At 42.8% G+C, this 22,959-nt stretch overlaps 2 protein-coding genes across 6 annotated transcripts in view; one reads left to right on the forward strand and one right to left on the reverse strand.

Annotated features, from left to right (window-relative positions):
- Positions 1-15,393, forward strand: part of LOC129039607 (testis expressed protein 56) — a 44,767-nt gene extending 29,374 nt beyond the window's left edge. For 2 of the 5 annotated variants that reach the window (XM_054493565.2, XM_063665781.1), the window contains exons 4-6: positions 6,654-6,751; positions 14,769-14,987; positions 15,111-15,169. In XM_054493565.2, coding sequence (XP_054349540.2) covers positions 6,654-6,737 — 84 coding nt within the window. In that variant the 3' untranslated portion in view covers positions 6,738-6,751; positions 14,769-14,987; positions 15,111-15,169. Of the gene's footprint in view, positions 1-6,653; positions 6,752-10,627; positions 10,836-14,768; positions 14,988-15,110 lie in introns of all 5 variants that reach the window. The other 3 variants (XM_054493567.2, XM_054493566.2, XM_063665782.1) reach the window with 2 other exon arrangements.
- Positions 36-20,432, reverse strand: ECI2 (enoyl-CoA delta isomerase 2). The gene is made up of 10 exons (XM_054493564.2): positions 20,297-20,432; positions 18,314-18,476; positions 15,394-15,492; positions 14,998-15,186; positions 12,480-12,549; positions 10,851-10,953; positions 9,965-10,085; positions 3,868-3,957; positions 1,993-2,136; positions 36-359 (listed from the first exon to the last, which is right to left on the reverse strand). The coding sequence occupies exons 1-10, from the start codon at positions 20,338-20,340 to the stop codon at positions 204-206; spliced, it is 1,179 nt and encodes a 392-aa protein (XP_054349539.2). The 5' UTR covers positions 20,341-20,432; the 3' UTR covers positions 36-203.
- Between the last annotated feature and the right edge of the window lie 2,527 nt (positions 20,433-22,959).

A 22,959-nucleotide genomic window follows, 5' to 3' on the forward strand; every position in this document is an offset into this window, starting at 1 on the left:
TCTCTACTACCAAACACCTGTGTGAATTCTTAAGCTTGTTTTACAAAACTTTTTATTCATCAGGGCTGTAGTGAAATATCATCATTGTAATTGATATTCTAGCACTACAAAAGGCACAATGAAGCTTATTTAGTTCCAGTACTGGAAATCAGAGGTAACAGCACATCCTTCCTTGGACGTGCTTTACTCTGCTGTAGCGGTCATCACAGTTTTGATTTTCTGGATAAGAACTTCACCACAGCATTCGTGCATTCATCTGATAGCCATCTTCCCTGAAGGACACTGCATTCTTCAGCATTAACAGCATGTAGTTTTTCTCTCTCTCTCTTCCTGATTACCTCTTTTGAAATTCTCACGGCCTGGAAAAACAAAACCAACAATAAGGTCAGCCATAAAAAATGATGAGTTCATGTCCTTTGTAGGGACATGGATGAAATTGGAAATCATCATTCTCAGTAAACTGTCGCAACAACAAAAAACCAAACACCGCATATTCTCACTCATAGGTGGGAATTGAACGATGAGAACACATGGACACAGGAAGGGGAACATCACACTCTGGGGACTGTTGTGGGGTGTGGGGAGGGGGGAGGGATAGCATTGGGAGATATACCTAATGCTAGATGACGAGTTAGTGGGTGCAGCGCACCAGCATGGCACATGTATACATATGTAACTAACCTGCACATTGCGCACATGTACCCTAAAACCTAAAGTATAATAATAATACAAAAAAAAAAAAAAGAGTTGATCTAGGCTGGACGTGGGCTCATGCCTGTAATCCCAGCACTTGGGGAGGCCGAGGCGGGCAGATCAGTTGAGGTCAGGAGTTCAAGACCAGCCTGGCCAACATGGTGAAACCCCATCTCTGCTAAAAATACAAAAATTAGCTGGTTGTGGTGGTACATGCCTGTGATCCCAGCTACTCAGGAGGCTGAGTCGAGAGAATTGCTTGAACCCGGGAGGCAGAGGTTGCAGTGAGCCAAGATCACACCATTGCACTCCAGCCTGGGTGACAAGAGTGAGACTCTGTCTCAAAAAGAAAAAAAAAAAAAAGTTAATCTAATAGGAGTGAGATTATTCTATGATTCTGGTTCTTGTTTCTCCCATGTTCATTTAATAAATCCTGTTCAATCTTTTTTTTTTTTTCTGAGACACAGTCTCACTCTGTCACCCAGGCTGGAGTGCAGTGATGCGATCTTGGCTCATTGCAACCTCTGCTTCCCGAGTTCAAGCAATTCTCCCTGCCTCAGCATCCAGAGTAGCTGGGATTACAGGCACCCACCACCACGCCTGGCTATTTTTTAAATAGAGATGTGGTCTTGCCATGTTGGCCAGGCTGTTCTTGAACTCCTGACCTCAGGTGATCTGCCCTTCTTGGCTTCCCAAAGTACTGAGACTACAGGTGTGAGCCACTGTTCTCAGCCCTAATGCTGTTAAATCTTAAGCTGCATGTGCAATATAAGACAGTGCTTCTCAAAATTCAGTGTGCATATAAATTACTTCAGTAGGTGTGGGGCAGGCCTATGATAATACATTTCCAAAAAGCCTCAGGTAGCTGCTCAAGCTTCTGGTTCCAGGAGTACATTTTGAATAGCAAGAATATAAAAGCAATCAGTCACTCACTACCACATACAAAAACAAAAGTGCTACACAATAAGACTCTTAAAGTAGCTAATCCACGCTTCTCACCTGGATTCCAAAGTAAAAGTGCTCAGCAAATACCGCCTAGCATCCTGCTCAAGTAATCCCCATACAGAATTGCCCCTCTGTCCCCACACAGAAATGGAAGGTCTATTTGTTAAGTTTTGTAAAAATCAGTACTGTATTTCCAACATTACTACAGTTATTTTTTAATTCCAAATTTAGATGTGCTTAGAGGTAACTAAAGATGTGTCTTGTGTTTTTTATCACTTATTCTCTGAAGGCAAATAAATTTTTCCCTTAGGAAATCATTTTCAAGGTTCTTAGAAGTAAAAGATGAATACTAACATTTGGGGGAAGCTTTGCAAATGCCTTCAGCCTGGTCCAGACTTCTTTCTGAAAAGTGCTATCAGGGAAAACTTCAGTAACAAGTCCTTGAGCACATGCCTCTCCCGCTGTTAACTTCTTTCCAAAAATAAGCATCTCTGTTGCCTGAAATGAAAAGCAAGAAGCAAGGTTAAGATACTAACTTAATAAAACAAGGCTTCAGTTAACTGCTTTCAGGAGGCTTAGAGAGATTTACTCATGGTCTTTTGAGGTTGCTGGTATTTCTCAGTAAGGGAGAAGCTGATGACCTCAATAGGCAATGGTTTGCAAACTGTGTGCTGAGACAGGCTCCTGGGAAGGTCTGTAAGGGCTGCTGCTTCTGTGTGTCATTGTTGGAGAGGCAAGATCAGGGGGTCCAGGGCAGAAATGATCTGAAGCAGACGCTTGATTCTATAACCCACAGCAGCTATGATTTTCCATTTTATACACTATAAACTATTATTTTAAAGAGGAAAAAAGGAGAGAAAAATCACGGTCATTGGGTCAACCTTTAGAAACTTTCAAAATTCCATTCTCTGGAAACTCTACCCAGTGATCTGGCTCTGAGAGTTTTCTTTACCTGCGTTGGTACTCAAATTAGTTCTATTTGACTAAAGAAAAGCAAAGACTTATAGTTTAGTTAGCTTCCGAAAAAACTGAGAACATTAAGTGGATATCCTCTCTACATCTGCAATTTCTTTTCCAGAAAAGGAATGCTCTTCTTTTTTTTGAGACAGAGTCTCACTGTGTTGCCCAGGCTGGAGTGCAGAGGCACGATCTTGGCTCAGTGTAACCTCCGCCTCCTGGGTTCAAATGATTCTCCTGCCTCAGCCTCTCAAGTAGCTGGGATTACAGGTGCCCGCCACCATGCCCCGGGTAATATTTGTATTTTTAGTAGAGACAGGGTTTCACTATGTTGGCCCGGCTGGTCTTGAACTCCTGATCTCAAGTGATCCACCAGCCTTGGCCTCCCAAAGTGCTGGGATTACAGGTGTGAGCCACTGCACCCAGCCAAGGAATGCTCTAATAGCCAAATGCTCTAAGACTTGTAGAGTCAGTTCTGTCCCCTTCCCAAGTTCAATTCAGGGTATGTGATAGCCTAATGAGAGTAAAAACATACATATATAAGTTTTTAACAAAATCCTAATAGGCAATGAAAACAGGCTCAATTCCCACTGCCCCATTTTGAGATCTTGCAGCAATATTTGCTAAGCCTTTTCCTATAACTCAGCTTCTAGTCTTTTCACAATCCCCTTCGAGTCATGCCACAGGGCATGGGCAACTAGGAAACATAGCGAAAGACCTGAGCAGCCACTTCACCAGCCTGGGAGAGAATACACCCATGAGCAGGCTGATGGAAGGGCTGCTGTGATTGGGGGTGGCTCTGGCAGCCGTGAGCCCCCACAAAACCTCCCATCTGTTGGTACTTACCGTAACTCTGAAAGTGAAGACATCATCATGTCTCTCCTTAGGAGATACTGGTCATCCATAAAGGAACCGAGTGGCCTCCAAACTCAGGGGACCAAGGGAGGCTGGCACAGCCCTGGTCCTTCAAGTGACTGATGCCACACAGCTGCAAGGCTGAGGTGCTTGCAATGCAGCTAGCACTAAGCAGCCAGCTGAAGAGGAGGATCCCAGTTCTGGGAGTTGCAGAGAGAATTTCTAATTTTCCTGCATAGCAGATACTTCCCATAGCCTGATTCCTCCACTGGTAAAACTCTTAGAGTTGAAGAGCAAATAATTAGCTTCCCTTTTGTCCATATTACCAAGGGAAAGAAGGCAGAGTATATGAGATTACTCTTCCTTCTTTCTTGAGATGACTCATAAAGTTTTATTTTTAAACATTCCAAAAGTTACCTTGGCTGGGCTCATTATCTTCGGAAAAGTGTAAGAGGAGCATCCTTCCGGACTTTGGCCTAGGTGACTAAATGGTGTATGAAATGTTGCCTGCAGGGGCAGGAGAGAAAAGAAAACCATCTTTTCATGTGTGATTTTATTTTATTTATTTATTTTTTTGAGACAGAGTTTCGCTCTTTTGCCCAGGCTGCAGTGAAGTGGCGCAATCTCGGCTCACTGCAACCTCCACCCCTTGGGTTCAAGCGATTCTCCTGCCTCAGCCTCCCCAGCAGCTAGGATTACAGGCATGTGCTGCCATGCCTGGCTGATTTTTATATTTTTAGTAGAGATGGGGTTTTGCCCTGTTGGCCCAGGTTGGTTTCAAACTTATGACCTCAGGTGATCCACCTGCCTCAGCCTCCCAAAGTGCTAGGATTACAGGCGTGAGCCACCGCGCCTGGCTTCATGTGTTATTTTTAAAAATCACGATTTGCTTATAACTTCACAATACTTAATAATATTTATTTAAAAATTAAGATTATGTGGTTAATATGCACACACAATTCACCCTTTAAAAGTGTATAGTTGGATGAGTTTTAACAAATAGAGAGTTATATAGCCACCACCGCTACTGAGATGCAGAACATTTCAACCACCCCGAAAGGTTCCGGGGGCCCTTCTGTAGTCAGTCCCTCCCTCCCACCCCCAAGCAACTGCTAATCTGTTTTCTGTCCCTACAGTTTTGACTTTTATAGAATGTTGTATAAGTGGAATCCTACATTCTGTAGCCTTTTGAGTCTGACTTCTGAGAGTCACCATGCTGTTGTATGTATTAGTAGTTTGTTCCTCGCTATTTCTGAGTAGTATTCCTTTGTATGGATGTACAATAATATGTTTATCATTCACCAGTTAATGCCATTGGTGTTGTTTCTAGGATTCAAATGGTTGTACCATTTGACACTGCCACTAGCAACATATGAAAGGCTACTATGAAGAAGGCTGCTATGAAAAACAAGTTGAACACCTTAAATATATATAGTCGTGTGTTGCTTAACAATGGGGATATGTTCTGAGAAATGCATAATTAGGCAATTTTGTCATTGTGCCAGTATCATGGAGTATACATACCTATACTTGGATGCTACAGCCTACTGCACACCTAGCTATATGGTATAGCTTACTGCTTCCAGGCTACCAACTTGGACAGCGTGATACTATACTTAATACTCTAGGCAGTTATAACAAATGTCTTTTGTGTATCTAAATATATCAAACATAGAAAAGGTAGGCCAGGTGTGGTGGTTCACGCCTGTAATCCCAGCACTTTGGGAGGCAGAGGTGGGCAAATCACCTGAGGTCAGGAGTTCGAGACCAGCCTGGCCAACGTAGTGAAACCCCATCTCTACTAAAAATACAAAAATTAGCCTGGTGTGGTGGTGTGCACCTGGAGTCCCAGCTATGCGGGAGGCTGCTGAGGCACAAGAATTGCTTGAACCCAGGAGGAGGAGGCTGCAGTGAGCCAAGATCATGCCACTGTACTCCAGCCTGGGTGACAGCCGGAAAAAAAAAAAAAAAAAAAGAAAAGGTATAGTAAAATATGGTGTTATAATCTTAGGGGACCACCGTTTTACAGGCAGTCTGCCATTGACTAAAATGTTGTTATGCAGCACCTGATTGTACAATTCTTATTTGTCAATTATACCTCAGTGAAACTGAAAAAAAATTTAAAAATAAAAATGTTTAGATAATTTTAACAAAAAGGTAGTTAGGAACACTTGTGTACAGGTCACTGGGTGAATGTGTTTTCAATTATCATAGGTAAATACCTAAGTGGTATGGCTGGGCTGTGTGGTAAACGTATATTTAGCTTAGAAGCTGCTAGACTGTTTCCTAGAGTGGTTGTACCATTTGACATTCCCACCAGCAATGTATGAAAGTTCCAATTGCTCCACATCCTCACTAAACCTAGCTATTAAAAGTCTTCTTCATTTTAACCATGCTAGTAAGTGTGCAGTGGGGTCTCACTGTGGTTTTAATTTACATGTCCCTAACCATTAATGGTATTAAGTCTCTTACCATGTACTTGTTAGACATACGTATATTTTCTTTGGTGAAGCAACTGTTAAGATATTTTGTCCACTATTTTTTAAGTTAGGCTGTTTACCTTCCTATTATATAGTTGTAAGATACATATTCAGGTTGCAAGTCTTTTATTAGAGCGTCAGGCAAATCTTTTCTCCTGGTCTGTGGCTTATCTTTTCATTTTTTCAGTGGTTTCTCTCATATGGTTTTAATAGCCCTCTATATTTCATTTTGTCTGACCTATTCATTCCTCACCACTGCCCATTTTTATTTTAGCTTGTTGATCTATCGCTTTATAGACAAACTTTAAAAAATGTCATAGAAAGATCAGCTTTTGTTACATGAGTTGAAAAATTGTTTCCTCAATCTGTCATTTGTCTTGATTTTGCCCCAGTGGTTTTTTTGATTGGCTTTAACTACTGGAATTAATTCAATACTGGTTATTTAGTATATAGTCATTTTTAGTTTTTTTTTTTTTTTTTTACATTTAAGACATATTTTTGTGTTTCTTGATGAATAAATTATGAAAGAATGTTAATGTAAAATTCATAATATGTAAAAGAATATTTAGATTTCATTTCCTATAATCAGACATGGTGTTATTTTTAATGCATAACTGTTAGAAGATATAAATCTATAATATATGCAGCATATACATAAAAATAATCAAAATATTTTTAAAAGTTTCTGTTAATGTCATGTATCTTCTTTTTTTTATCCGAAAGAAAACTTATTCAAAAAAATATACCCAGAAGACACAGCCTAAGGAATATAAGCAGGAAACTGAGAAAACTGCCAACAACAGCTAAAGGGACACAAACAGGTACATGCAAAGTTGCCAATAAGCAGCATTTAAAATGCTTATTTTCAGAAAGAGAGCAGCAGATGGAGTTAAGGGTTTAGGCTCTGGTGTCAGACTACTTAGTGACATTGGGAAAGTTTCTTACCCTCTCTGTACCACAGTTTTCTCATTTGTAAAATGGGAACCAATCCTTCTTTTCTTTTCTTTTTTTTTTTTTTTTTGAGATGGAGTCTTGCTCGGTTGCCCAGCCTTGAGTGCAGTGGCGCAATCTCAACTCACTGCAACCTCCGCCTCCCGGGTTCAAGCGATTCTCCTGCCTCAGCCTCCCGAGCAGTTGGGATTATAGGCGTGCACCACCACACCCGGCTCATTTTTGTATTTTTAGTAGAGACACGGCTTCACCATGTTGGCCAGGCTGGTCTCGAACTCCTGACCTCAAGTGATCCACCTGCCTTGGACTCCCAAAGTGCTGAGATTACAGGCGTGAGCCACCGCGCCCGGCCTAGGTTGTAAACATTATTTTTGCCACATTGGAGGAAAATGTTTGTTTTTATAGGCAGGGTCTCCCTCTGTTGGCCTTCTCTTGCCTCAGCCTACCAAGCAGCTGGGACTACAGGGGCCTGCCACCACGCCTGGCTAATTTTTGTATTTCTAGTAGAGACGGGGTTTCATCACATTGGCCAGGCTGGTCTCGAACTCCTGACCTCAGGTGATCCACTTGCCCTGGCCTCCCAAAGTGCCGGGATTACAGGCGTAAGCCACTGTGCCTGGCCAAGTCCTTCTTTCATTGGGCTACTCTGTACATTATGTGAATACGTGTGTGTGTATGCGTATATTTATAATATATATAATGCACGTTAACAGAGTGCCTAAACAGTGACCACTCAAAGATTTATTATTGTTATGATTTCTACTTTTTTTCTTAACTCATACAGGAAATGTATCATTTGCTGACAGAGCTAATAGGCATTATTAACCATTGCCCACAGTACAAAATAGATAAAATGTACTGATTAATATTTTGGTTATATGGGTTAAATATTAACCCATCATTTAATATGATATTTATTCTTGAAGCCAATAATAGTAAATCCTATAAAACAATTTTTTCTACAGCCTTTTCCTTTAGCATATTTCCTTTATTTTATTTATTTTTTACTTATATATTTTTTTGAGACAGAGTCTCGCTCTGTCACCTAGGCTAGAATGCAGTGGTACGATCTCGGCTCACTGCAACCTCTACCTCCTGGGTTCAAGCAATTCTCCTGCCTCAGCCTCCAATGTAGCTGGGATTACAGACACCCTCCACCAAGCCCAGCTAATTTTTATATTTTTAGTAGAGATGGCGTTTCACCACGTTGGCCAGGCTGGTCTTGAACTCCTGACCTCAGGTGATCTGCCCACCTCAATTTCCTTTATTTTAAATGATGCTCAATTTATTTGGTTGGGTAAACTTTTATCAGCAGACACTATTTGACAAATAAATTTTACTTTTGGCCAAATTTTTTAGCATTTAATATATATATGCAATATACATATATTATAATATATATACAGTAGATATGTTTTATATATATTATGTATATATGTTCTCTGATTTCAACATTTATTACAATTTATATCATAAGACGGAAATCACCAAAATTTTTAAAGGGTTGATGTAGGCCAGGCTCAGTGGCTCACACCTGTACTCCCAGCACTTCAGGAGGCCAACGCAGGCGAATCACTTGAGATTAGGCGTTCGAGACCAGCCTGGCCAACACAGTGAAACCCTGTCTCTACTAAAAATACAAAAAAATTAGCTGAATGTGGTGGCACGCACCTGTAATCCCAGCTACTCAGGAGGCTGAGTGGGAGAATCGCTTGAACCTGGGAGGTGGTGGTTGCAGTGAGCCAAGATCGTGCCACTGCATTCCAGCTTGGGTGACAGAGTGAGACTCCCATCTCTTAAAAAAAAAAAAATAAGGATGATGTATATTGAAAGTAATTTTCAATTCAGTGGGAGAATCAGAACAAGATTCAAATATAGTATTTGCCCTCCAAGTATTAAAGAATGAGATCCCCAATCTTAAGTCAGGAACTATTGACCCAGTCCCTGTTAAAAGCAGGTCAATGACTAATCAGTCATCTAATACACAGACTGTGAACAAAGACATTGATTTCTGCCTTTGAACAGAAACCTCCACCTACAAAGGCTGGGCAGCCTGGCACCTAGAATCTCATTTGCTATTTTTGTGGGAAAATTATTCATAAGAATTAGGTCTGTCAATACATCCAATCTGGTTCAATGGAATCCAGCAAAAGAAAATTCAAAGAATTAAGGATGCTATTATATGGTCCTGTCTATCAGTGGGGAAAATACCTCTGAACAAAACTAGAAATCTCTTCAGTGGTAAAAACCATATGTTTCCTAGAAGGCTGTAATCATCAGCACATTTTACCATCACATAAGCATAAGTCACCTGACAATCTGATACCCTAAAGGTGGTTATTAGGTGCTTGTAATGATAAAAATTGGAAACAGCCTAGGGTTCCAGCAGTCAGGGACTGGTTAAACAAGGTAAGTTAATAACCCAAACGTTAGGACTGGTTATCTCTAGGTGGCAAGATAAGGAGTGATTTTTACCTTGTAGCTTTTCTTGGTACTTTTTCATATCTTTCAAAATTTTATTTTCCACTATGACATATATATTACTACTATAGTAAAAATAAAAACTAAAATCTATATAATGCAATGGTGAACACAAGGCTGAATTGTGTTCTGGGCAAGGAACTTCTCAGAGCTTCAGTTTTCTTATCTGCAAAGGAGGGCGTGAGAGTAGATAATGCTCACAGTTCCTTCTCGTTCTAAAATTCTAAATCCATTTACTCAGTAAAAAGGATCAAATAATCCCTTGCACAACCTGCAGAGATGCTATTCCTCCCTCCCATAACAAACTTTCACGTGTCTCCTGAATATTTCAGAATAACATGAAAACTGAATACCTATTGTGGAATTTGATTAGAATCTGGAACAGACAGAGTTGAACAATGTTCACAACAAAATGCAAGTTAATAATGAAGGAAAAACAAAATCAGTCAAATTACACTAATGCTTTGGGAAAAATCTAAATTCAGCTAATTCTACCACAAACAACATGTAGCCTGCTTATGACTGGCAACGCTGAAGGAGGATTCAAAGGCTCTCGTCTCGCGCTGCTTGCCTGACCTCTTGCTTTCTGGGAGCTGACTTACCCTGTCAGATGCATACACGGCATCGAATAGCCCAAGGAGGGTGACGGAGATGCCCACAGCTGGACCATTAACCACTGCAATCAGAGGCTTAGGAAAATCTATAAAACAGTCCACAAATTCCCTACAGAAATGGAAACACAAAATCATTAAATGTGCCAAAGCAGCATGACTGAAGCATGGGCAAGACAGTCTGACTCTGAGATAAAGCCTTCTGTTAGGCTGGGTATTTCCACAGCCACCACCAGCAGTGCCTCCCTGTCCTGTCACTTCCCTGGTCTTCTGCACCAGATTCATCCAGGGCATCCGTCTGAATGGCAGTGGATGGAAGACCAACCAGTGAGACCTACGGGTCAACTCTGGTTTGAATCTTGTATTCTGGACAGTGAGTTCAGGGCTGTAAACCAGCCGCAGTCTTAGAGATTAGGTTGGGTGACTGAGCACATGCTGCAATATCACAGCAAGTGGGAATTACAGATTTGGCAGAAATAAAGAGGAAAGCCTTCATGACCTCCTCCTGTGTTTTACAAGACTCCTCCAAGTCTCCTACTTTCAGCATTCATGGAAATCTCCCATTCCTCTGGCTGGATGAGAATTGGCTAAATTCCTCTGCCTCAATGCAAGATAATTTTGTTTACAACTATAGCTCACTTTTATGTTTTCCAGTCCAATCTCATGAGACCAGCAGGATGAACAGGTAACAGAGGTCAAAGAGAAAGAATGAATGCCCACCTATGGATGGAGGCAGTTTAGAGCAATATGCTTGTCCAAAGTCACAATTAACTGCACTGACACAGAGAAGTAGATATTGCACTTTTGCTCAACTAAGTACCACTTTGATGACTAAGAACGGGCCCTCTGGGATCAGACAAAGGTCAGTTACTCTTACCTCAGTAAAACGGCATTATTTTTAGCTTTCTCCTCTACTCCACCAGGGGGAATATCAGTGAAGTTAGTCAGATCATTCCCACTACTGTAATAGTCACCATTTCCTATAAGTAAGAAAATCAACAGATCCCTCATTCAATCATCCTATAATTCTTGAGTATCTACTGCATGCCAAACTCTATGGTTAGGCACGGGAAATACATTGGAGAACCAGCGATGGTTCCTGCCCTAACTTACAAACTAGTGAGTATGCTGGACACTGATCTATAAAAACACACAGATAAATGTAGCCAATGCTACTGTTGAAATAGAGGAGAGGTACATCATTAAATGACGGTATGTACCAGGAGGGTTGGTCTAATCAGGGAGTTCAGGAAAGAACTTTCCTAAGGAAGGGACAACTGAATTGAGATCTGAAGGAGAGGCCAGGTTGGCTAGAAAAAGAGGGCTGGGAAGAACAGTTTACACAAAGGAACAGCCTGTGCAAAGGCTCTTTGGAGAGGTTATCCCCAGTGTAGATGAAATAAGAGCCACTGTAGCTGACTCAGAGAAAGGCAGGGGGAAGTCGGTGCAGGTTGAGGACTGGCAGAATACACCTGACGGTGCTTTGTATATCCCATGAGGAAGTTTTTCCTTTATTCTAAGAGCAATTGAAAGTGTGTTTCTGAGTGTGTGTGTTTAATTAAAGTATAATTTATGTACAATAAAAGAACCAGTTTTTAAATGTTCATTTAGGTGAGTTTTAATAATTTTAAATACCCACAAGATCACCATCATCCAAAACAAGATACAGAACATCTCCATCACCGCAGAAGCTTCCCGTAGGCTCCTTCCTAGCTATCCCATCGCACCTGCTCCAAGGCAATCACTTTCTGACTTCAATTTCCACAGAGAAGAACTTTTGCCTACTGTAGAACTTTCTACAAATGGACTCATATAATATGTACACTCCTGTCTTTATTTTGCTGAACTGTGTTTTAAAGATGCATCCATATTCTTGTGTATATCATTTATTCCATTTTATAGCTGAGTATTCCATTGTACAAATAGTCAACAATTTGTTTATTCATCCATGTGTTTTTGAACATTTGAGTTGTTTTCTGGTTTTGGCAGTTATAAATCAGGTTACCATGACTGCTCCTGTAAAAGTCTTTTTGTGGACATATGTGTCTTAATTTATGTTGGGTAATTGCGAAGAACTGGATATCTGTGTTTTTTTAAACATTTTTTGTATATTTATAAATCAGAGTATGACAGTACTGGAAAAGATCTTAGAGCTTTTTTTTTTTTTTTTTTTTTTTGAGACAGAGTCTCACTCTGTCACCCAGGCTGGAGTGCAGTGGCGCGACCTCGGCTCACTGCAACCTCTGCCTTCCAGGTTTGAGTGATTCTCCTGCCTCAGCCTCCTGAGTAGCTGGGATTACAGATGTGTGCCACCATGCCCGGCTAATTTTTGTATTTTTAGCAGAGATGTGGTTTCACCATGTTAATCAGGCTCATCTCGAACTCCTGACCTCGGGAGCCGCCTGTCTCGGCCTCCAGGTCTTAGAGATTTTTAACTCAATTTCCTATCTATTAAGAGGCCCCTCAAAATAGAAATTTAATTAGGGTGCCTGAGAAAATGTCTTACCTGTTAAAACAGTGATGATTGAGTCATCCTTGCTGGCGGCTTTAAGTGCATGCATAATTTCATGATACATCTGTGTAATGGGAAGACAAGGAAAAGAAAAGAACTCTGAACACAGGAATCATCAATCAATGGACTCACCAAATGTCAGGCTGCAAGCCTGCTCTCAGCAAAGTGCCTAACATTTATTTTGGTTGTATTTTATAACCAAAAAGGTGGACCAATATAATTGAAAGAATTTTTATTCCTTTCACAATTACTTGGTGCATATTATGTACCTGGTGCTATGGCAGGAGCTGCCGGCTACAAACCACTTTTTTTCCAAAAGGGAACAAGAAAGAAATAGTCCTTGAGCTTTTGGAATTAACAGAGGACTTAACATGTTCAATTTGGAATTAACATGTTCAAATGAGGAGGGGGGTGGAAAGTACGAAGTAGCAGGGAACTCAGAGGAGGTGCTGAGGCTTATCTAGTGTGGGCAGAGTGGGAGGTGGTCAGAGAAAACTTTCTACAAAGCAACGTCTCTGTTGTGACCTCAAGGAAGCCCCTGGCAGTCTGGGAAGTGTTAGTGACTGCCAAAAGGCTAGAATTTTCAAGACACTGTAATGGTGTTCAAGGAAGGTGCCTCAAAATTTTAAATCAGCAACATTTCTGAAAATCTTGGACATGCAGCTATATAGCTTTTAATGCATTTAAAACAGGTGCAATTTCAACCTTAGATGAGATTTCAGTGTTGGAAAGAAATGATGAAGAGGGCTGATACTTATAGACACAAATACACTGGAAAAGACACATGGACTTTCCATAAAACAGCTGGCCCTCTCTATCCACGGGTTCCACATCCATGGATTCAACCACTCACAGATCAAAAATATCTGGAAAAGAATTCTGTCTATACTGAACATGTACAGGCTTTTTCTCTTATCATTAGTCCCTAAACAATACAGTATAACAACTATTTAATATAGCATTTACATTGTATTCAGTATTATAATTACTCTAGAGATGATTTAAAGTATATGGGAGTGTATATAGAGGTTATATGCAAATATTATGCCTTTTTATGGGGGACTTCAGGTTCTGCGGATTTTGGTGTCCATACGGAGGTCCTGGAACCAATCCCCATCGGATACCAAGGGATGACTATACATGAATAAGCATTTAAGCATTTCTCCTGAGGGAAGTGATAAGGAACTCATTCCATCACATAACACAACACAGCAGGGCGACTGGTGAGACCAGGATTAGGAGATGGATTATCAGGGTTTCTTTCTTTTTTTTTTTTTTTTGAGATGGAGTCTCACTGCCAGGCCCAGGCTAGAGTGCGATAGCATGATCTTGGCTCAACCTCCACCTCCCCGGTTCAAAAGATTCTCCTGCCCCAGCCTCCTGAGTAGCTGGGACTATAGGTGTGCACCACCATGCCCAGCTAATTTTTTGTATCTTTAGTAGAGATGGAGTTTCACCATGTTGGCCAGGCTGGTCTTGAACTCCTGACCTCAACTGATCTGCCCACCTTGGCCTCCCAAAGTGCTGGGATTACAGGGGTAAGCCACCACGACTGGCTGTCAGGGTTTCAATTTAGGTTTTGCTGCTTATTTGTTATGTGAACTTGAGCAAGTTACTTCTGAATCGAATTATTTTGTTGTTAAGTAATGATAACAGCAGGCTCCTTGTGAGAATTAAATAAACTTCTGTGTGGAGAGTGCTGGCACTCATTAGACACTCTGTACAGAGTAATTATTATCACAGTTGTAGAGAAATGAGTCAGGGGAAAGGGGAAATAAAGTTGGAGCATTAAATGCTTTATTAGTTGAATGACACATATCCTACTTCATGAAATTCTGAAGATGATTTTAAAGTGAGTATGCTCTTTCTGCCACAATGGAGATTATTGACCCAATGGTCATAGTCCTCTCAAATTTTAGTCCCAGTTGAGCACCAAGCATCCAATTAATTCCCTATAATTTTTTTCAAGGAGAAGGGGCTAAAGTGGTTATTTTATTATCATTCTAGTTCAGTGAGAGATTCAAAGACTAAAGTTGCCAAGTGAAGCAGCTACTTTAAAGCAGAGCTGGGTTAGAATTTGTTTAAGATGAAGTCCTTCTCTCCTTTCTCCCTAAACTTATAAAAAATGAAGCCCCCATGCAAGCAGAAAGACTTACTTTCATGTCTAAGTGACATGAAGATACTTCTGGGAGCAGTCTACACCAAACTTAGATGGCTTCTATGCAAATTCTCTCATAGCAACATGTTTCATTTATATTCATTTATTTCCGCTTCCATTATTAGGAAATCGCAGTGCCTTCTGGGTATATCAGAACCTACATGAAGTTCACAAACTCTAAACAATGAATGCTCAACTCTGTTGTATGAAGTAGCCACAATTACCAACCTTACTGCACAAATCAAACAAGAGATACCTTAAAATAGGAATGATGCTGAAACTCTACAGCTTTTGTGTGAAACACATAGAAGAAGAAAGTAAAACAGGACAAACTCTGTGGGCAGGTAACATTACCTCAGTGTTTATGGCATTTTTCTTTGTGGGCCGGTTGAACATGATCTTTGTGATGCCATCTTCGGAGGTCACCACCAGAGTTTCAAACCCAGTTGATTTCCTGTCTGTTCCAGGCTCCACCTGACTAGAGGATTCCAATGAAGGACTCAAACTGGACACCAAATCCACATAGTTCTGCCTGGCAGCTTCCTGAACGGACGATGACAAACAACCTCAGCCCATGGTCAATGAATAAGCACTTTGAGAAAGTTTCTATACTAATAAGTAGCACCTTGCAATGAAGAAAGAACAGAAGCACATCAAGATCTTGAACACTCCATGTATAATGGCTTAATGAGAAGCACCAAACTTCTTTAGAAGTACAGCAAATAAAAGCACAGTAACTAGTAAACTCACCTTGGGCAGGCTGCCAAGGGCATTCCATGCATCCCATTTGGCCTTGTTGATCAAGTCAAATACACCCGGTTTGGGCATGTTACAAGGTCCTTCAGTGGCCTGTGAAAAGGAGAGGGGCAATATGTTCAAATGTCCATGTAAACTAGACCCTTAAATATTTAAGATCCATAAAATCCATAAGTGCATGAATGCCTCCCCCAAATCCTTTCACAGGGTATGTAAATTGATCTGAATTTTCCCCTCCAGTCTCTTTGATGTTGTTGCCGAAAATGCACGAACAACAGAAAAAAGACTGGAAATAAATTATAACTGCTTGTCTATGAAAATAACACAGGATAAAGGTTTTGGGGAAGTACTTTCTAAAAAAATCTAATGGTTCATTAGTTTTATATTGGTAATCATATTTTCCACAAACATTCAAAATATTCAAGCAAACAATCTTTAAAAGGAACTAGTCAACAAATACTTGAAAACCCACAGCATATTCCAAAAGCCTATCTAAAGGTACAAAAAAAACCACCACTAATTCAGTGGTGGACTTTTGGTACCTGGGTAACAAAACTGTAGCTGAGGGGCTAGGGTGGGGCTGTCAGAGCTACTGGTTCTTAGGAAACTTAACTGAAGAACATGTAAGTAAAAAGCAAAAAGGAATTAAATTTTACTTTTGAGGCTAGATGGAGTGGGTGTTTTGAGAAGAATAAAATATCCCACTCAGCTACTTTTCGGAAATAGCAATTTAAAATTCCACGTAAAATTTTTAAAATTTTATAATACAGTTAGCTAAAAGAGGAAAGAAGAAAGAGTCTTTGAAAAACAGGCTGGGTGCGGTGGCTCACACCTGTAATCCCGACACTTTGGGAGGCTGAGGGGGGTGGATCACCTGAGGTCAGGAGTTCGAGACCAGCCTGACCAATATGGTGAAAACCCATCTCTACTAAAAATACAAAAATTAGCCAGGCATGGTGGCGGGTTCCTGTTATTCCAGCTACTCAGGAGGCTGAGGTAGAAGGATTGCCTGAACCCGGGAGGTGGAGGTTGCAGTGAGCTGAGATGGTGCCACTGCACTCTACCCTGCGTGACAGAGCAAAACTCTGTCTCAAAAAAACAAAACAAAAACAAAAGAAAAAAGAAAAAGGCAGTAAAGGAGGTTATGAATTTCTTTAGACAGAGATAGTGTCATCTGGCAAGAGTTAGCCAACCTAGAAGTTAGAGGGAACACAGTCCACAGGATAAGGGCTTGCCCTTGTCTCCTGACTGTCCTCAATGCTAACACCAATCGCAAGGCTGGAGGGCTCCCAGGACCACCCTCTGGTGCAACAATTTGCTAGAAAGACACCCAGAACTCACTGCAAGCTGTTAAACGCACAATTAATAGTTTATTAAGGGAAAGGATAGAGATTAGAATCATCCAAGGGAGGACACACACAGAATGGAGTCTGGGGCAGTAGCAAATGTGGAGTTTCCATTGTCCCTTCCCCATGGAGTCAGCATAGGGCACTTCTACCAGAATTGATGTGACAGTCCACAGGGAGTCCTGCCAACCAGAGATGCTCAGCTCATCCAGTCTCAGTGTCCAGAGTTTTTAGTGGGGCTCCATCACCTGTGCATGACTGTATAACCTGAAGCCCCCACCCTAAATCACATCGTTAAGACAATCCAGGCAAATAAAGACACTCCTATCAGGCTTTAGAGATTCACTTCCCAGAAGCTGAGGGCAAAGCCACACCTCTTTTGGGGCAAGGTTAAATTTTTTACTATACACACCCATATGAAAGAGAAGCTCATACCCATCATAGAACAGAAAAATAGATAACACAGGAGCCCAGAGAGGCAAACATGCCAGGGAAGTCTTTGGCATTGAAACTTAAAAGCTTTAGTTTTTAAATTTTGTTATAAAAATTTCTAAACACACCAAAGTAGAATACTATAATGAATTCCCAATACCCATCATCCAGGTTCAACAATTATCAAACTGCCTCACTGGCTTCATCTCTCTCTCTGTTTCTTTCCTTTCCTTTTTGGACAGAGTCTCGCTCTGTCACTCAGACTGGAGTGCAGTGGCGCAATCTTGGCTCATTGCAACCTGCACCTCACAGGTTCAAGCGATTCTTCTGCCTCAGCTTCCCAAGTAGTTGGGATTACAGGTGTGCGCCACCAGTCCAGCTAATTTTTGTATTTTTAGTAGAGATGAGGTTTCACCATGTTGGCCAGGCTGGTCTCAAACTCCTGACCTTAAGGGATCTGCCCGCCTCAGCCTCCCAAAGTGCTGGGATTACAGGCATGAGCCACCATGCCTGGCCTCATCTATCCTTTTCTTTTTGTGCTTAGAGAACTTCAACTATCCATGCTATTTCACCCCTATGTCCTTAGTACGCATTTCTTAAAAATATCAACATTTTCTTATATAACCTTGACACCATTAACAATGATTTCTAGGTATCTTCTAACACTCTGTCCTTACTCAAAACTTCCCCAATTGTCTTAAAAATACCTTTTTCAATTGATTTATTCTAATCAAGAGCTAAGTAAGGTCTGCAAATGTGAATATTATATCTCGTAAGTCTCTTTTACTCTGGTGTGACACTGAGACACTTCGTGCCTTAATAGTATTTCAAGGTCTAATATAAAAAACTGGCATATATAAATATATGTGTATATATATACATACATATATACATATATACACACATATATACATATATACACATACATATATACATACATATATACATACATATATACATATATACATACATATATATACATATATATATACACACACACACACACACACACTCTTCAAAGAAGGAGCAAGACAAACCAAAATGTTAAGGCTACATTTTAGTAAACACACAGTGTATCTATTTAAGAAGTCATTTGCCCAAAATTCTTTAAATAACGTTCGACCGTAGGCATTTACCTGCTTATACAGCGCGTAGAGTTTTAGCTTCACTTCGTTTCCTGGATCCTTTTTCAAGAGTTTCACTTGATTCACTGCATTTTCAAAGTCCTTCTGACTGGCTCTCATTGCTGTTCTATTCATGTGCAGCTGAACTGCCGGAAAACTAGTGACCTGCAGAGAACTACAGTTGGGCAGACTGATTTCTATTTGCTCCCACCCCTCACATTTCTGCAGCCTGATTTCTAACTGTTCCCAGCCTATACATACCAAAATGCCATGTTTGTCTATAGATATTTTCTTTATACTTGCCTCAGCAAACTGGCTGCAAATAATTGGCTGTAAGGATTCCAAGATAATAAGTCAATACAGAAGCTAACGGTAGTAACTTTAAATAAAAGGAAAAGTAACCATCCAGGGAGGTATCTGTAAGCAACTAAAGATAAAGGCAGCCAGAACAGGAATGACCAGGTAAATTTTGTCAAAGGCAAGAAGTGAGGCGCATGCAAGCCAGTGGACAGCAGGAGACCAAAAGGCTAAAGTGCACAGAATTTAGAGAAGTGTCCCAAAGTCCTGAAACAGCCTCTGCACTCACTGATAAGCCATAAGCTATATCAGGTCAATTCTCGCCTCTTTGCTGGCAAAGCTGGTGTTCCAACATACACACAGGTGGAAGGAGGGGAGAATGGATGTGAACATACAAGAAATATTCAAAACGACATACAAGCAGTTGCTGGCATTCCAGATAGAGCCACAGCCTTCTCAGCAGATGGGAGGGAATCTACCTGCAGTGGAAGGGAGTCAGTGAAGGGGGCAGTCAGTGAAGGGCAGGCGTGCCCCTTTCTACGGGATGTTTAACCAGGCAGCCAGGAACAGAGCAGAAACAGCAACCACCGCGGGGTGATCAGCACGTTTTTAAGCACACATAGTGAGCGGGGGTGGGGTGGCAAACTTCAATGCACAGGACTCAGGTCACAAGCAAAAAAAGGGTGTTCACGACGATGACCTTGAATAGTAGAGTTAATGGCATCAAAGATGATTAAAATAATACAGGTTACAAAGCCCAAGCCTAACACACAAACACAATTATGTAACTCGAAAATGGTGCAATGAACTCTAGGTTCAAACTTTGGACTATTAGTAACTGACTCAATAAGATCAGCCTACAGTAAGTTTTATATTAAAATGATTTTCTGTAAAGGGAAAAACTGCATCTTATATGGCAAATTCCAAGTAGAAAACGAAAGAAAAATTTAAAATGTCCACAGAAAGCCGAAATGTACAAGTTTCCACAAAATGTGGAACAAATTTTTAAATAAAGCGTGAGTTTTAAAAACAAATAGCAAAAACACGACCATTTAAGAAAATACATAAGTCGGGAAAATCACTCATAACTGCACCACTTCAAGGCCACCACCGTGTTTCGGTTTTGTTCCCTACACACAGATTCGTGCGGGGTGCCCGGGACCCCAGGCAGGTGCAGTGTGCTTCTTAGCCGCTACTCTGTACCCGGCCATTTCACTTTATAGGATACGTGTTCTCCAAAACGCAGTGTTAAGTCCACAAGAGTGATAACGGCTTGCGTTTACCTCGCTTTTCGCAAGCGACACTTTGCACCCCAGAAGCAGCCCGGCTGGGAAGCGCAGGCCCGGGTGCTCAGGGAACCACCGTGCCCAGCTGGGGCGGCTCACCCGCCCGGAGTCCGGCCCCAGGAGGATGGGAGCGTGCGCGGAGGCAGGCGGAGACCCTGGGAACTGCGGACAGAGAACCATAGCCCTGACCTCCCGACGCGCCCATCCTGGCCACTCTGGGCCCAGCGGTGCAGGAGGGCGCGCGTGTGAGGTGGTCACTTTTTAGCGCTACCTCACCGGAAAACCAGCAAAGCAAAATCCTGTTGCCACCTAGACAATAGGGAAGGAGGGTCTTCCAACGGCGGCGACCTTCGCCGGGACAGCGGTATCCTGCGGGCGACCTTGGGCCGGGCGGCCGGGGCTCCAAGCTTACCTCGGACACCAACGCTGCGCCAGTCTCCACGGCAAGTACGCCATCGCCAGCCCTTGGGCGGCTCTAGGGCTGCCGGGGCTCGGGGGCGGGGCCTGGGCTCTCGGGCTGCGGAGGCCCGGGGGTGGGGCCGGATCTCGGGGGCGGGGCCTGGGCTCGGGCTGCCGGGGCTCGGGGGTGGGGCCGGATGTCGGGGGCGGGGCCTGGGCTCGGGCTGAGGGGTCTCGGGGGCGGGGCCTGGGCTCGGGCTGAGGGGTCTCGGGGGCGGGGCCTGGGCTCGGGCTGAGGGGTCTCGGGGGCGGGGCCTGGGCTCGGGCTGAGGGGTCTCGGGGGTGGGGCCGGGGCTTGGGTGCGGGGCGGGGCCGAGAGCAGAGCCCAGGCAGGAGCCTGGGGCATGGGCGGGGCCAGGGTTGGGGCGGGACCAGGCTGAGAACGTAGCCAGGCTATTTTCGCCATCGCTGGCTGCTCTGGGGCTGCGGGGGCTCGGGGGTGGGGCTGGGGGGGGGGTCGGTGCGTGGGCGGGGCGGGAGCTCTAGGCGGTTAGGAGTCGGGGCTGAGATGCGGGGGCGGGGCCGGAGCGAGGCCGGGTATCACCCGGGAGTGGAGGAAGTGCGCGGGGTTCGCGGCGCGGGGACGGTGATCCCGGGAGGAGTTGCGCGGCGCGTGGGGCGGGGCACAGATGCTCCCCGGCCTGGCTCCGAGTAACTGCGAGCTGGAGGCGCGGCTGCTCTCTCGGGCGGACCTCAGCTCTGCGAACCCTGCGGCTGCCGGAGCACTGAGCGCCCTGCCCGGAGTCCCGCGGAGCGAGGCGAGGAGGGGTCGCTGCATCCCGAGAGCCGGCCCTGAGCCGGAAGGTGGGGTAACAATTGAGGGCGTATGCTTAAAAGCAGCTAGGTCATGCATCCCCAAATCGAAGGTTTGCAGACCTGGTAGGACGCCTGGGGATCAGAAGTGATTTTTGAAGTACCCAAGTTTTTAGTGTCAGTTAAGAGTTTGTGGATATTTTTGAGTTCTGCTGAGGCATTTGCAAACTATTTTCTTTGGGGAAGAATTCTTAAGAGTTGGAAGGGCCTTGGCTGTGTCACCTTGTCCGGTTCCCAGAGAACCAAAAAACAAAACAGAACAAAACAAAACAAAACCACCCCTCTAAATTCTGTGCCCAAGTTGTCCTATCCAAGCATGCCTAGGAGTTTTAGATTTATGTAGCTGACACCTGTGGACTACCTATAGTGAGCCAGGCTAATTGTAAGTCTTTCGACAACCCTGTAAGGAAAATGATATTGCCCTGTTGAGCTGATGTGGAAATTGCCCTGTTGAGCATATTGCTCTGTTGAGCTGATGTGGAAACTGAGACCCAGAAAGATTAATCAGGTGAATTCCCCAAAGACATGAGGCTTGCAGGTGGGCAGAGTCCAAGTCTCAAGTAACTTTATCATTAAGTTTCATCAGGTAGATTTGGGTAATAGTGTAGATGGGGCAACACCAAATGTCAAATAGAACAATTTGGGCTTATCCCAAAGCCTTTCTCCAGAGGTTTTTTTTTTTTTTTCAGATGGAGTTTCCCTCTTGTTGCATAGGCTGGAGTGCACTGGCACAATCTCGGCTCACTGCAACCTCCACCTCTTGGGTTCAAGTAATTCTCCTGTCTCGGGCTCCTGAGTAGCTGGGGTTACAAGCGTGCGCCACCAGGCCCGGCTAATTTTTTGTATTTAGTAGAGATGGGGTTTCACCTTGTTGGTCAGACTGGTTTCAAACTCCTGCTTTCAGGTGATCCACCCGCTTCGGCCACCCAGTGTTGGGATTACAGGTGTGAGCCACCACACCCGGTCTCTCCATATATTACAAAGTGGTAGTCGGTAGGCTGAGCTCCCTCTCTTGGAGACCTTGACTCTCTCCAAGGCTGTTAGGTTACCTCAGAGGTAATGGAAATGCAGTAATCAGATATTGCAGATAATACAAGACTCATTCATTTCCAGAAGATGAAACAGCTGTCATGGAAATATTTTTAAAATCTCATACTGGTAAGCATATTTTGATAGTGAAACCTTTTGCAATGCAAGCAAACTACTCTCAGGCTTATACCTACCACAGAAAAGAGTGGGGTGTGGGTAATTAGCTTATCTTTTTCAAAGTATAATTTTAAAAATATAGAAAGAGCATGTGTCAAAGATTTACTTAGCTCGTTAATTAGGGAACCAACAGGGTGCTAAAGAAGAAGTTAAAAGACTAGTTTAATATAGTCAATGTAAAAAAAAGAATGCTGGAATAGATTGCAAAGTTAGAAACAAAACTGGTTAATATCCCATAGAGCAATAAAACCATCACCTCGGGAGGAATGTTTTTCCTATTGGAGAAATCATTTGCGTATCTACCAGCTGTCATTTACTAAAGCCCCATTATATCCAGCATTTGAGAGAAAGGAGATGGTTAAAGAGACAGACATTCCTGGCAGAGGGTCATCTTGGGTCCGTATTTGGTTTACTAAACTGTTAAGAGGTGTCCAGACCATGCCTTGTAAACATGGCTGCCATGGCTCTGTGGGTGGGAGGGCCAGTTGCAGCAAAAGGGTACCATTGTGATTTTGGTAGATGCTCCACCTGAGCTTGAAGGTCATTGTATCTGTGCTAAGGAGTTTGGATTCCGTGCTGAGAGCAAGCAGAGAGCCA

This window comes from Pongo pygmaeus, chromosome 5 (genome assembly GCF_028885625.2).
Source record: "Pongo pygmaeus isolate AG05252 chromosome 5, NHGRI_mPonPyg2-v2.0_pri, whole genome shotgun sequence".
NCBI classification, from domain to species: Eukaryota; Metazoa; Chordata; class Mammalia; order Primates; family Hominidae; genus Pongo; species Pongo pygmaeus.